Here is a 15,456-nt window from a genome sequence, read left to right as displayed (position 1 = left end):
AAGTTTATGGTGCGCGGGATAAGCTTTATGGTAAGCGCTTACATAACAAGCATGGGGTTTTACTGGCCGTATAATTTACAAAGTGCTTAGCGCCAAAGTTTAATGCTATATAAAGCCAAGAAGAAAAGCAGTGCAAGAAGGATAACACCGTTTATAACTGCAACTTAACTCCATTACTTAACAGCTTCACTGCCACACGCACCAATGGTTTAATACTAATCCTCATTATGGTGAAGCTAGAGTCATGGGAGAAGAAATATAATGTTAATTTTTGCTTTTGTGGAGACTACATTTTGGTAGTGTATATGTTATACCCATATTGCATTTTATATGTTCGCTAAAATGTAGCTAAAAAATGTATGTCTGTTAGTTTTCAAGATATTTTGCTTAACTATAAAATCTCCAGTAAACTACTAGAATTGTTTCCTTTTAGTGAAATACTTAAAGAGCAGGTACAGGGATTTTTGCCACCTTAGGCAAAACCTCTTTTTGACATTTTTTGCTCTACCTCCTGTATCTCACCCCATTGTGCCCTTCCCATTTATACCCACCTCCACTAGATTTAAAAAAATAAACTTGGGGGGCAGAGTCATGTGAGCGCATCATACACATGATACTACTCCTGCACTAACCTCACTTCCAGTCCTCCTCTGTTACAAAATGGAGGAGCTGGAGCCAGACGGCAAGCACACTAGCTAAGTGCTGCGGCATTATACAGTGAGCCAGGCACAGACGGTGGTACAGCATGACTCCTGTAATGATATAGTGATCCTGGTCCACTTCCACGAAAAGCCGGAGCATCTAGGCACACCCTCTCCTTCGATTGGTTGAATAGGGGAGATGCTGTCCGCATAGTGCCTGAAGGCTCAGCCCTTATGCGGAAGTGCACCAGGAGGCAAAAAATAAAATAATAAATAAGCTTGTTATTTTCAGTTACAGATGCTCCAAATACCCCATCTACCATTTTCTGCCAACTTTATAGAAGTCAGTTACAGAAACCATTTAAAACTAGGAAAATATCCTGAATTGTCAGTGTTTATAACATAGTACTTCAATCTAGCTGCTGCATTTGATCTAAATATTGCATGCATATGGTAGGCAAGTATATTAGTAATTATGTGCTAATTAAAGTTGAATTTCATGCTGTTGGTAAAAGGGGCTCAGGCCTTCTCCAAGTATCTTACATCATAAGTTGGCTTTATGCATAGCTACACACTCAATTCAATAATGAGAAAAGTGACAGGAAATTCATAGTAAAGTCAACTCCTGGACTTCACTATGAATTATGAATGTGAGCTTCTGCTGCATGAAGAGCTTGGCTGGCTTTGTATAATGTGCAAGTCTCCACATCCATTGTACTATGTATTAGCCCTTCTTGTTGAAGAAACTTGCTAGTGTTGGTCCATCATACACAGGGAACAGGGAAGCGGGGATGTTGAAACCACAACTATCCTGCCAATTCTCCATTTAATGAATAAACCCATTTGTCTGTTATTATTAGCGTAGACACTCATGCAGATCAGCTTTACGCACTCATAGTCTCTCCATTTTGAGGACATACAGTTCTAATACTTACTTTACTTAACATTATGGGTATTAGCTTAAAGTAAACAAATAAAGTAAATACCCAAAAGGTCCTCTTGAGCAAAATTAACATAAAGAAGGTTAGAGTTGCTTGCTATGTGAAAGAACTGTGGTTCATTTGGAAATGAATATTGGCCAAACACATTTTGCCTCCACATATATGTGGCCCTGGGTAATTGATATCCCAGCACTAATGAACTCATCATCACTTAATCTTTAAGGTAACGACCAGGGAAGAGTTGCATACTTTAAACACACTTTCCTGCATGTATAGTTGTAGTTGTAGTCCTTTTGTCTATTGATGGAAAGTTTGTGAAGGATTCTATTTATGATGGGAAAAAGTCATACAAACCCCCAGTGGCAATGGTTACCAAAAGCACCACCTAAGATCCCTTAACATAAAGTAAACATGTCCTATCACCGTACCAGAAAAAAGAACAAAACTCCCCCACATTTTTTTTTATAATTTCTCTATTCTTCAGTCCCCAAGGTCTTTTGGCCTCCCTAATACATATTAGTGGATGAAAGTCAGACCTTTACATTTACTTAAAATGAGCAACTCAACACATTTCACGCCTGACAGACTTTAAAGGAATACCTCTGTGATCCAAAACAATTACAAGCATAATTCTGTGGCCCCATAAGAAGTACCAATGACTAAAAAAATAATCAAAACCAGGAAACCTAAAAGAAAATGTAGGGAAAACAGGACATAGAACAGATTTCACATTTCCATAGCTTAGACCTGAAATGAACCATTCATAGTCAGTGAAAGATACTTCCACATAACAAAAAAATATGAAACAATGTACACTAATTAAATAAATACTGCTTAGGCTCAAATTGGCCATCTGACACACCAGATAAATACTCCATTCTCACCTGATCTGCTGCTCCACCGGGAAAATGGGTGCTGCAGTGTGCCACGAATGGCTGGATGGATACTCGTGAGCATAAAAATGTAACGTGCCGCCTCATTTACGTCATATGACGGCCACTGGCCTTAAAGTGATCCCCAGTCTGGCCCTGCTACAGATACTATTTAAAGCACCTATTTCAGATTAAAAACATGGGGATTCAGCACACATATTTTCATTACCATGGGGCTCAGCCAGTCACGCTGGTTTTAACCCCACTGAGACTCTGCATTTGATAGCCCTCTTTGGACACAGTTAGTGAGAGGCCTGTGTGACAAGAGGAGTTTGGGCTTCGAACACTGGTAAGGACCTCAAAGAACCCCCCCCCAAAAAAAAAATGCATTTAAATATATTATCCTTCTAAGTGGCCAATAAGTGTTCCCTGTTCAAATGGAGCTCTTATAACTAAGGGTAATATCTCTACAAGGAGCCCTTGAAAATGGGATATCTTATTTTATTTAGTTTTTATTTAGTGGTTGGTGCAGAATTATGTATGAATATTGCAAAAATCAGTTTGTGTTCTGCCTATATAGAGATCAACGTTTTTCTAATATACTGTGCCCTAGTTATCTGTAGAGTAGATAAATGGCATCCTAATGTGACACTCTAAGGGTTAAATGTGCTTCCACGGCCCCAGCTCTAATGGAACACTTAGAGTGAGTGACTGGTACTAATTGAAAATTACAGGTGGTTCTTATCAAATGACTTAAGCATATGGTTTGAATGTGGTCTGTGAGTGATTGTTACTATCAATGCAGCAATGGCAAAAAAAAGCCTCCCATCAAAGTCTCCATGGGAAAGCCGTGTTACAAATGTCTTCTACCATAAGCAATCTTGAACCTTTTATTTATGGCCTATGTTATGCCATATGCCTATAAACAGCCTATAGATCACACACAGTGAACCAGAGACTAATAAATTGAGGCAGAGCTCACACAGAACAGTTGCTATCAGAATTGCTGGGTTCTACCAAAACACAACTATTATCACCCTTTCTAGTTCTTGATGTGCAGGTATTCATAAAGACTGCTGTTCTAGGCTCAAATCACTACCCATACACATTTTATCCAGCCTCAAAAATAGCCTTAAAAAATTTTGGGAATGAAAAGTTAACCATTTCCTCTCTAAAGCAAGTGATTTGAAACCAGAAAACATTTAATGTTTTATGTTTGTTTTTGCGATGATGTACAGCTTTTAGAACACCCGTGACGCGAATTGAGTGAAGTATAAGCATTGTAGCACTTACAGATACTCAAAACATCAATGCAAGCTCTATTGTTAATGTATATTATTTGTTCTTGCTTTGGGTATTTTATATTGTATTTAATATTTAAAGCCTGTGTGATTTTATTTAAGTGTAGACATTGTACAGTAGAATTTACTAAGCTAGTTGAGCATTGCCTTCCCAAAGTCTGTTTGCTCTGAGCTATACAATCATAAAGGTGGCAAAGACTCCAGCAAGCCTTGTTGCTCTTAGGCCAAAAGCAGATGGGAGGCGCTATGTGCCCCTTTAACACTGCCTTCATGTAGGATATAATAGCTATATATTTTCTTTTCCAGCCATTTCCCAAAACATGGGAATCCACTGACGGAAGACAATTAAACCAATGTCTTAATTGATGACCACCTTAAAAGACACTTGCGTTTTGTTAAACCCATGGTCAAATTTGGGCCAACGCAAATGTCAGGTAAATAGGAACCAACAATCAGTTTTATTCTAATAAACATTTGATTCTGGAGAAGAACAGATTTCCTTCTGCTTAGTTCTTCCATATGCCTAAAAACAAGATGTGTATCAGTACCCACTTCATTCATTGTCTAATGATATGTAAAGCAGTAATAATGAAGAAATTATGTATGTATAAGAATGGTAATGTATGCAGGGCTGTCTTTTCCACAGGGCTTTTTTGGGAGGCTGTTCCAGTCCCATCACTTGCTGGGCCCACAGCTGCCTTATTGCAACTGTATCACTGAAGAGGCCTTTGACAATGCCTTTGACAATCTATCCCCCGGGAAGATGATGGAGAAGGGCATAATTTCTTGGTCTGTCCAAAAATGCAGTGTACAGGGACTACACCAGGAAACAAATCAGGACCGCAAATGGCTTTTACTTTCAAAAGTCTGCTCTACAGAGCATGCAATCTTTTCACATGGGTTGGTGAATGGGAAATATAATTATATATACGACATGCCCAGGAGCCTATTAGTATTAACCAAAAGGTCATCATAGTATATTTCCACCGATTATAACTTAGTGAAGGAGGACATACTGTTATATCCTCTGTTATTTCACCTCTGCAGAAAGATCTCCCTAGCCATGCATGAGAGATCAGGCTGTCAGACCTTTCCTATGTTCATGTGAATATAGAGAAAGGGTTTTTTTTCATTTCTATTAGCTGTATAAAATGTATAATAGGTTAAACTGTGATTGCATTTTTTTTTATGCAAGATTAAAAAACACAATGAATAATTTGTGTGGGCAACCTAAATGTGAAAGAAGGAAATTATTCTTGGACAAAGGCACAGCAAAATTGCTGAAAATGTAAAAAACCCTTCATCCTTGAGTTGCTAAAGAAAGTAAAAATTTAATTTTCTCGCTTTATATGCATATTATGGTATGTTTTAGGGCTTCTAGAACAGTGTGATAAAGAGGGACATTGGAGGAAGAAATAGGAGCTGATGGATTTGGGTCTCAAAGAAGCATTGTCCTAAAAATGAACAATATGGTGTTCAAGGGCATAACAGAAGCCCACCAGATAGAAGAAAACTACTAATAAAAATATTACTGGTAAAAGAAGATGATGTAAATGTATGCAGTAGCAAACACTTGCCTGTTAACTATGATCATGTTTCCTTTGAGGTGACCTTATGATGTTGGTTTGTTGGTCTAAACAGATTACAGAGACAGATATAACGTAACTAACTTGCTTTACATGTCCATCTTCCAAGTCAACAAAACTGGCTAACTTGGAATCTTATTTCATTCTATTTGTCTAGTGAAAGATAACTACAGATTATGTATCTCGTAGGTTTTTAATGTATGAAAATGAGCATCCCACTAGAGTGTGTGTGGTTTTTTTTCTTCCTCTTTAGAAGTTTAAGGTTTGTCCGCTGCTTTCATCTCCAAATATCTAACTGCAGATGCATCTGTTTCTGTGGATTAGGAAAGCACATTCCCTAAGGAAGAATATGCTTTAATGACGATAAAATCCAAATAACAAAGCAAAGGCAAGAGACTGATGATTTAATGGGTCCATTTCTTCCAATGTTTTCTGCTCTATGTAGAGATTTAAAAAAAAAAGTCCCATAAATTGTTTTGTTGGTAAAAGTAAGAACAAATTATGTTTTCATCATCTTATTTTGGAGCAAATGCTCCAATGGGAAATAACGAGACCTTTAAAAAGACTGTACAAATACATTCCATTAACATTTAACATAATAATTACTTAAGTTACCCAAATAAATATGTGTGTATATATATATATGGACTGTTGATGTCTAATGGTATATTTTCAGCGCTTCATACGTTTAAGTGTATTGTCTTAAAATGGGTTAGTTTACACCCCATACCTTTTAAATTTTTAAGTTTTTAGGCACTGCCTTGGTAAACATTTATTTTTAATATAAATAAATACATAATTATTGCAGGTGTTTTTTGTGTTATAGAGATTTCACAGAAACACGGAATACTGATACCTGAAAAATGCTAGCATAAAATCACTTTCCTATAATGTTCTCAGAACATCTGTTCATGATTGGCATTGCGACATGGATCTGCCAATATTACATGAGTACTGACCATGATTCCCAGTGGTCACTGTTTGCATGTTGCAGTGTAAAAAGAGCATCTGTCCCTGGCCTAAACTGCTCAATGTCAGTGTGCTGGTTAAAGGTGGAATAAAGGGAGGGATTATCATGGGCCATGTATCAGAGCTGCTAGGGGAGACTTAATAGGGGCCCTATTTTATTAAAGAGAGTCTTGACCTGTTAGAGCATCAGGTAGTGAGGACATTGGTCTCCATGGCAGGACTGTTAGAATCAAAGCAGAACAATTAGCATCTATGATAGTGGCCTCACATAAACATTGTATGTTTTTGGTTGTACTTAGAACTTTACAGTATAATAAAGTAGAGGTAGAATACTTGCAGTCACCTAGTAGTTAAACAGACTTTACGAACAGGGAACAAGTATGAATAAATTAGGAAAGGAGGTCCCTGTCCCGAAGAGCTTACAGTCTATTTGTTCTCCACTGCAGGACTTCAGGTGGGACTGGAGTGACTTCTTTGAACATCATATATCATTAAAAAAACACTTTTACCTGTTTGGATGAAAGCAAATTCTGCTTAAAAAAGGTTAATTCTCCAACACGAACCTTACTTCTCTCTACAACCCAATCTGGCTGGGCATCGTCTGAGTTTAGCCTTAAAAAGAAAAAAATGGCAATTTTATTGTATGTTTCAGGAACCACGTTGCAATATTACGCAAGACCATTTAATCAAGAATGTTATTGTTCATGTGATTAGACTTCTGTCATATTTAAACAAAACTGAAATGATAGAATGGTAGGCTATCAAATGTTAGCATAAGTATGTTTGGTTCACGAGTCGGTCCTACAGGAAATTTTGAATCAAAAAAACCTCTGTTTGTTTAAAACTATGTAAATGCATACAGATCTGGCAAACCGTTAGCTGTATTTGTTACTAATCTATTCTTGTTAATCCAGTTGACCTCATTTGACCAGACTGTGAGCTCCTGCACTCAGAAATTGCCATAATTATAATTATTATAATAAAACACTACATTGTTGCCTCTTTTTTTATATTGATGCAAGGGTATGGTATCAACACAAATTATTGAGGAGATATGAAACCCAAGGACATTTCTTGTGCAGATGTATACATAGATTTAATTAACTTAAATATGTATTTAACTTAATGTATTTGTTTAATAAAGTGAACATCCTATTTTGGAAGGTAGCCGATAAAAGGGTTTTTCTGCTGTGGATTTTCTTGACACTATAACTTGTTATATTTGCAAATGCAAATAATCAAAGAATTTAGTATATCCGCCTCGTACATTGTGTAATCCGTGGAAAGGAGGAGTGAAAAAAAAAGAAAACATGACAAAAACATGTAATCTGCTCCCAATCTGCTCAATATGCAGATAACCATATTACATCTTTGTAAAGAAAAATGTGAAAGTTAGAAGCAACAAAGCATATTCAATGCTTGAATTAAATTTGTGTGTATATATATATATGTATATATATATATATACTATAAATACCTCGTTTAAAGCAAAAGAATACACCACTTTCAAAAAAATCCCTTAGTTTTAATGCTTGTTATTGACATTTGTCATAAAATATAAATGTATAAAAATTGGTATGTTTGCATAAGCCCACATCATCATGATAATTAGGTCATAAAACCAAAAAAAAAACTTCCTTTGGCTTTGTTGTATTCATAGTGTGATTCTAATATTCCAATGACGCTAAGTTTCAGTGTGAAAAAAGGGAAGGCACTCACTCCGTTATGTATCTGCATGAACGTAGCATCTCTTGATGGTCATCAGTTGGGGAATGAGGACGTGTAACACTCTCCGCTATAAAGAAACAACCTAAGTTAATAATCCTGGCATTCCATGGCAAAGAAGAAGTAGTTCTATTGCCGTATTCATATTTTTTGTAACAAAAGCAACATTTTGATAATCGCATTACTGTGACTTCCAGGGCTGTATGGCACCAATATAAACTCAAATAAACAAACATTATTAGCTTCCTAGAAAAAAAAGGAACATCAATAGTGGATGGACAGAAGGGCTGCCACTTCTAAACATGGTTAGATTATGGGTTTAGTAAAAGGTGAAAAGTCAGTGGAAAACTGGAAACTATTTAAACTAGAGAAGTAAGCCTACTCGATGCACTTGTGAGGTATGGTATTCGAAAAAGTAGATTTTTTACATTTATCAACATAATTTATCAATGGAGAATTTAATATTGTGTTACCATTTTAAGGTTTTTTAAGACATTTCAAAGTTATGTTAATGAAGATAAATTATAGAGTCCCATACACTCTCTAAGGAGGAGGAGAGCTGCACTGAAGATGGGAGAGAGATAGTGTGTGTGGATAGGTGTATGGTGTTAAAATTAGTTTTTATGTATGTGTAAGTGTATGGTGTTTGAGCATGTGCATATGTCTGAGGAAGGACCAGAGGTGGTCCGAAACGTTGACCGTGCTGATTGAAATAAACTAGTGTTTAATGCACTTTACTACAACAACCCGTGAGTGCCCATTTTTCTTTGGTTACGTATATCTGGCTATTTTTGGAGCACCTGGGCAAATAAAAGCCTGTGTATATTTACAATATTTCTGAGTGTGCAGCCACTCCCTTTGGTTTGTGTGTATATATATATATATATATATATATATATATATATATATATATATTTATATATAAATACAAAACACATCGATCAGCCACAGGAAAAGGACACAGACCACTGTAACAATCAGTTGTAACCTCTGGCTTAAAATGATGCATAGTAAACGTATTCATATACTGCTGTATAGTTATCAAAGCCTTAAGAGGGCTGTCAATAGTGTGAATAATGACAATTGAAGTTCGGTATTAGTAACACAACATTATTTGGGGATGTATCAATTTCTGCATTCAAAGATGTCATTTTTCTTCTTCAATGCACAAATCCTCTTGAGATGAGTTACAAAATTCACTGGTTACATTTAGTATTAGAAATTATTTAGCATTTGATTAACAATGGATAGAAATGGAAAAATGTGTAGTTTATATGTAGTTACAATGGTTTGTCAGTCTTATTGGTCCATTAAAAATATAAGTGCCTCAAATGAACACATACAAAATTTTATACCCCTGTATTTATAATAATTATTTCTGGTTTCAACACCAGCGATATTGTATTTCTGCATCGACTAATGCTGTTGTAAGAGGACATAACACACTTCTCTTTTGTAGGATGATCCAGAATAAGTGAGGGAAAGTGAGGCCTTAGAACGTTCCAACTCCACTAGCTCACAAGAACAATATTTATGGAGGGCGGCATAATTGGCCCTGATCATGTATGCAGCAAATAATGGTATTAATTAATCGGTGGTAGTTTGAGTTTAAGGGCCTGATGTTCTCAGTCAAGCTTAATAACAGTACAGCTAGAAAGCTGCCGAATCAAGATGGTTTTCAGGGTGTCAAAGACTCTTTCTGGGAGCACAGGCCTTGACATGCCAAAAGAAAATCCCTTGCTGAAGGGAGAAGGACTGTAAGCTTCCCAATGATCTAAGGGTTCTCAGTTCTTTGTTTTTCCCCATTTTCCCAAAAACGACACAGCTTTTTTTTAAATAACAGCATCTATATAATTCCTATTCTGCTGACGTTTCCATGAAATCCCCACTGAATTGTACTACAGGAACCCATTGAGCCCACTAATATGGGGCAAAGAGCTAGTGGTAACACTGTCATCTTTTGCCACATCTAAAAATGACTACGTAATATATTATTATTTATTACCATGACTGAAGGCATTAAGCTTGACACCAAGTGAGATAAAGCAGATTAACCCTACAAAGTCAATATAGCTATGGCTATCTGTAGTTAATTATCATAAGCCAGCATTGACTGCATAGTACATAAAAAAACTTCAGAATTATCAAAATGTGAACCTGGCTCATTAAGTATATCAATTGTATATTGGTTGAACATATAGAACAGATCTCCGAACTAAACAGTCTCTTTAATTACCACTTCTAGCTAATCAAAAATAACAGAGGCCAAGGGGCAATAAAACTGTTTAGAACTGATATGTAATGATTTCCAGGCCTGCTGACTCCTACAGGAAGGTTATTTTTCCCTAAACAGATGAAAGCTGAATGAACTTAAACCAATGAGCTTTGTACAAAAGCTTTGTACAGATTAGTATGTTGTCAAGCTATAAAATATATCCATGCATGGTACATACACGATGGTTTAAGTAAATATATATACCGTATTGGCTCGGATATAGGCCGCCCCCGTATATAGGCCGCACCCTAAAAGTTTGGTGCTTTTTTAAAGAAAAAGTTTTTTTTCTTTAAAAAAGCACCAAAAAAAACATGCTGCCACTCTGTCCCCCCCCCGAGATATGCTGCCACTGTTCCCCCTCCCCGAGATACGCTGCCGCTGTCCTCCCTCCCCGAGATACGCTGCCGCTGTCCTCCCTCCCCGAGATACGCTGCCGCTGTCCTCCTCTGCCCCCCCCTCGACTTACCGGAGCAGACTCCCGGGTGTCTTGCGGGGCCGGCGAGGGACATCTACGCAATACGCGTATGCAACTTCCGGTACCGGTACCGGAAGTTGCATGCGCGTATTGCGTAGATGTCTCCCGCCGGCCCCGCAAGACACCCGGGAGTCTGCTCCGGTAAGTGCTGGCAGGGGAGGCTGTCTGAGCGTATCGGGGAGAAGGATGCAGGTAACCCCGCTGCCTGCCTGGCGCCCGGGACTGCATGTCCCGGGCGTCGGGCGCTAGACCCCGAATATAGGCCGCACCCCCACTTTAAAAACTTAAAGTGGGGGAAAAAAGTGCGGCCTATATTCGAGCCAATACGGTATATATGATTTTTACAAACCTGCACAGAAAAAGCCAACTCAGAAACTGTTCAATGTACGGGACATTTCCATGACCCTTTTAAATGCTGAAAAGTGAATAACAGAACATACTCCAGTAGAGCAGTAGATCAGCAAGAGAGTTGTGGTTTCAACTCACAGACCTCGCTATGCATTATGAATGGCCAAGCCCAGTGAGTTGCTGTTTCAAAAAAAGGCTTGGTTAACCCTGTGTAATGCGTAGTTAAATCAGTGAGTCCCCTCACTCATTGAATTATTCATTATGCATGGCTTACAAACCTCTTTTTGTAGGGGTTGGCCCAAGTCAATGGGCTTTTAGTAAAGTGTTTACCAGCAATAAGGGAATTATCTTAGACTTTCTGCAGTGACATTTATTATATACTATACTTGTTATTTATTGACTTTTCAAGTACAATACATCCAACCTATCCATTTGTGGTACTGACCTAGCATGTAATAACTTCACTCCCTTCCATTGGCATGTGTGTGATAATTCTGTATATTGTAACTACGGTAAATCCTCTCTCACCCTTGCTTATGGATGCAGTAACTGCCGTCTCATCCATATATAAGCAGTAAATCTGCTCTCTCCCTTCAATGTATTTGTAATAACACCACTCTGTTTCCTCAATATGGATGTAATAAGTAACTCCATCCTCTCAGTATCGATATTCACACAATTACTCCTCTCTTTTTTCTTTCATCGGTATGCATGTAATAAAAATATGCTGTACCACCAGAACATTAGTACTCTGTTCAATTGCCATGTATGTAATAAAACTATTATCGAATATAATAGGAACCTTTTGCCCCATCTTGTCTGCCCATGGACGCTGTTCACTCAGTATGCAATAGCACCACTCCCTTTTATGTAATAAAACCACATATCAATATGTATGTAGTAACACCAGCCTCATGGTACCATGTGTACTTTCTGTATGTATATAATAATACCATAACATCTTTACTTTTTTTCTTTAAAATGTATATAAGTATACTACTTCCATTACTCCCTTCCAATGTATGTAATAACTATGCTTTCTTCGATTTGCCCAGAACAGATTACCACAAAGGTACTTGTGTTTATTTGTCAATAATAAGAGGGCAATAAGAAATGGTCCATGCATATTGAAAGATAGAGGCATTGCATCTAATGCCTCCTCTTATTAAAAAGAGTGTGCATGTGATGCCTGCTGGTACCATCCCTGTAAACTCTCCACTACAACCAGAGCAGTATTGCAGTACATCCAGTAGGCTGTGTGCTGTCCGGCCAGGAGCAGAAAGGATTTGTACTGTGCTCTGACATGCTTACACCTCTAAGGCATTTGACTTTTCCTGTTGTTTGTTCTTTGAACCCCTTTTCCCTAGCCTCCACTATAATACCAGCTTCAGAGAGGCTACTTCTTCTATCCATTCAGGGACCGTGCATTTCCAGTTTGTTACCCTATGCAAACTGTTTAAACGGTGTAAGTTGCATGTAAAGGGCCATAGTTATTTGATATAAGTGCTGCATCTCTCTCATATAGAGGACAATGGTCATATTCCAACCAAGTTCTAGATGGTAGTTTACTAATGTAAACATTCTTCTCCCAGGGAAGGACTGGTACGACTCAGCCCAGGGGACTAGAAGCCAATTGATATTGTCCCAAAACATTGGCAAGACAAGGGCATGGCTTTACTGAAATGCCACATTGTGAGGAGGCCATGTGGAAGGTTCAACAGAGACCTCCACTGACTTTACAGTTCCTTGGGCAGGTCAGTGGAGATCACAGGATCTCCCCAACAGGCCCATGATGTCCACTCCAAAAACAGGACAGCAGCTGGGACAATGGGACACTGCACTGAAATCAATCAATCGATCAATGCTGTTGGCAAAACTTCCACGGCAGGCAGCACCACCCCCTCGTAAAGCCACTGACCTAAAAGAGCGAGAGCTTTGGGTAGCCTACCGTGGGAAGCTTCAGGTAAATGTTAATATGTTATTAGTTATACAGATGCTAATTCTCAACTCTCTGTTTTACACCCCAGATCTACACCTTCCCACCCAAAAAAGTCCAAATTAAAGTCTGTGAAGATTGGCCGTACCTGGGGGAGCATCGAACTTTCCCCATAAAAATGGTAACTCCCAATAAAAATCACACACAAGACAAGTACCTACTTATCTTTATAAGGAATCCAGCCCTGGAGGCTCCTTGCAACCTTGTTTTTCTTGTTTATTTTATTTATAATTATGAATACACAGGTATAACTGTGGCTGGAGACGGTATAAATTGTACTAAAGAAAAACTAATTAAGCTTTGCTTATTTAAGGCTGCGATTAGCACCTTACAGGGTAATTGTGCAAACTGTTGACAGCAAACCATTTACCCCAATAAAAAAAAAACCTTCAAATCAGGCACTTGGCTGTTTAAGTAAATTTGGCCTTAATGAAACAGATCTAAGGACGGTGACCTTATTTATTCAACATCGTTTTTTTCCAATTGCTTTTTCCTATACAAGCGGTATTAATTGTTCAGGACCTACACCGCATGCTTCAATGAAAATAAATTACTTTATTTCTCTCACACTAGCGGTGACAGTGTAACTTAATTTCATTAGCTTGAATCTGTTGAGAGTATTCAGATTTCCATAGCAGGACGCACTTGAAATGAAAAGACGCTTTCGATTCTCAATTAACAGAATCATTCCCTTTCAACTGAAATGAATGTTATTGAAACCAATTAGCATGGACTGGAAAAAATCTCTCATTAATGAGGGGAGTGTGGGTGAGTAAACAGCAATGAAGAGAAGGAATCAGAGAAGAGCTCCTTTTTCGCCGGGCTGAATAATTACATGCTCAGTTGCCTAATTGTCTGGTGAAAAGCATATCTGTGGTAATAACAGATTGCCGTGTTCATTAGGCTGCAAAAGGCCACCTGCTGCTTTGCCTCATACTGTTGCAGTCTATATACACATGTTTATCCCAGGGGGTTGGTATTTGGACACAAAACTAGCTGTGAAAAGCAAATGAGCTTGCCAATATGCTGCGATATTGTGTCCTTTGTGCCGCGGTACAGAAGCTTAATGTGTCAAATGTAATGAATGAAACTAAGAGTGAAAATTAAGTTTATGGGGAAACTGACCTTATAATGCAACTCTCTGCAGCCTTGTACAGATGTTGTATGCAGCCCAGGCTGCTTCGTATTATACAGTACAAAAAAGAAATTACCGCTGTTATGGCCCGTGCCTTTTTTTTTTTTTTTAACAATGGTTCTAATAAAAGCAATAAAATATAAGTGCTATAGTTGGAAACAAATGTTAAATATTGAAGTAAAAGAAGTGTGCATGAGATACGGTATTGTTCATATCTAGTCCGCCGCAACACTAAACATCAAAGTGCTACGGCTCCTTTGTTTAAGCCCTCTGTGATTTCAAGTTTTATGTACATATGTTTGTACTGTATGAGAACAGATTCTTCAGAAAAGCTCTAGGTGCACTTTTGGTGGGTATTTGTTTTTTCATTATATTCTGATATTACATTTTTCATTATTCTTCTATTAGTTCAGATAGTGGTGTATCGGTCGCATGTAACTGGTTTACAGTCCCGCGATTTACGTTGCTTAGCTAACTACAGTTGGCAGAAAGCGCGTTTTTTTCCTTTGGATTTTTTTTTAAACATTCAGATCTATATTAGAGACCCTTTGTTTCTCTCTACAATACCATGGAAGAAACTGTCACTGACTTCACTAAGGCCACAACCATGAATTAAAGAACATATGGTCTAATCAATATCAGCCAGTGTTAGAATCTCAGCCTAACCAGAGAATTTTCTGATAAATCATACAGAATTTTAAAATGCGGGGGTCACTTAGCTGTTTTCATGGAAAGCAAGGAATATCCAGTCATGTAAAAACATAACTGCAAAATTGTCTTCTAATGATTACTAAGCCTTCTAAACTTAAACTTGGATTAGCCAGCACAACAGGCCGTTGGAACACAGGAGTAATGGTTGCAGATAAAGAGCCTCTGTACGCCTATGAAGATATTCCATAAAAAATCAGCCGTTTCCAGCTACAATAGTCATTTATGACATTAAGAACGTCTATTTATTATTATTTCAATGGACACAATTTGGTTCAAAAACAAGGAAATTTGTAAGTGACTGTAAACTTTTTAACGGTAGTATATACCGTGTATATATATATATATATGGAATTCAATAAATATGCAGCCTGTTACAAATATTTTAAAATGTACGCATGAAAATGTTTTATTCCCATTGCACCATATTGTACATCTCCCACTCTTTAATGCAATGTCTTGCTAATCCCTCTGATGTGCAAAG

At 37.7% G+C, this 15,456-nt stretch overlaps 1 protein-coding gene across 1 annotated transcript in view; it reads right to left on the bottom strand.

The window, feature by feature from the left end:
• LOC128483838 (uncharacterized) overlaps positions 1-15,456 on the bottom strand; it is a 64,554-nt gene that overhangs the window by 35,556 nt on the left and 13,542 nt on the right. Inside the window, exons 2-3 of the mRNA XM_053460137.1 lie at positions 8,030-8,105; positions 6,814-6,922 (exon numbers count right to left, since the gene is read on the bottom strand). Coding sequence (XP_053316112.1) covers positions 6,814-6,922; positions 8,030-8,105 — 185 coding nt within the window. The remainder of the gene's footprint in view (positions 1-6,813; positions 6,923-8,029; positions 8,106-15,456) is intronic.

The sequence above is a fragment of the Spea bombifrons genome, chromosome 3, assembly GCF_027358695.1.
Source record: "Spea bombifrons isolate aSpeBom1 chromosome 3, aSpeBom1.2.pri, whole genome shotgun sequence".
NCBI lineage: Eukaryota > Metazoa > Chordata > Amphibia > Anura > Pelobatidae > Spea > Spea bombifrons.
The sequence above is the reverse complement of the archived record's forward strand: the minus strand, read 5'-3'. Positions and strand labels throughout refer to the sequence as shown.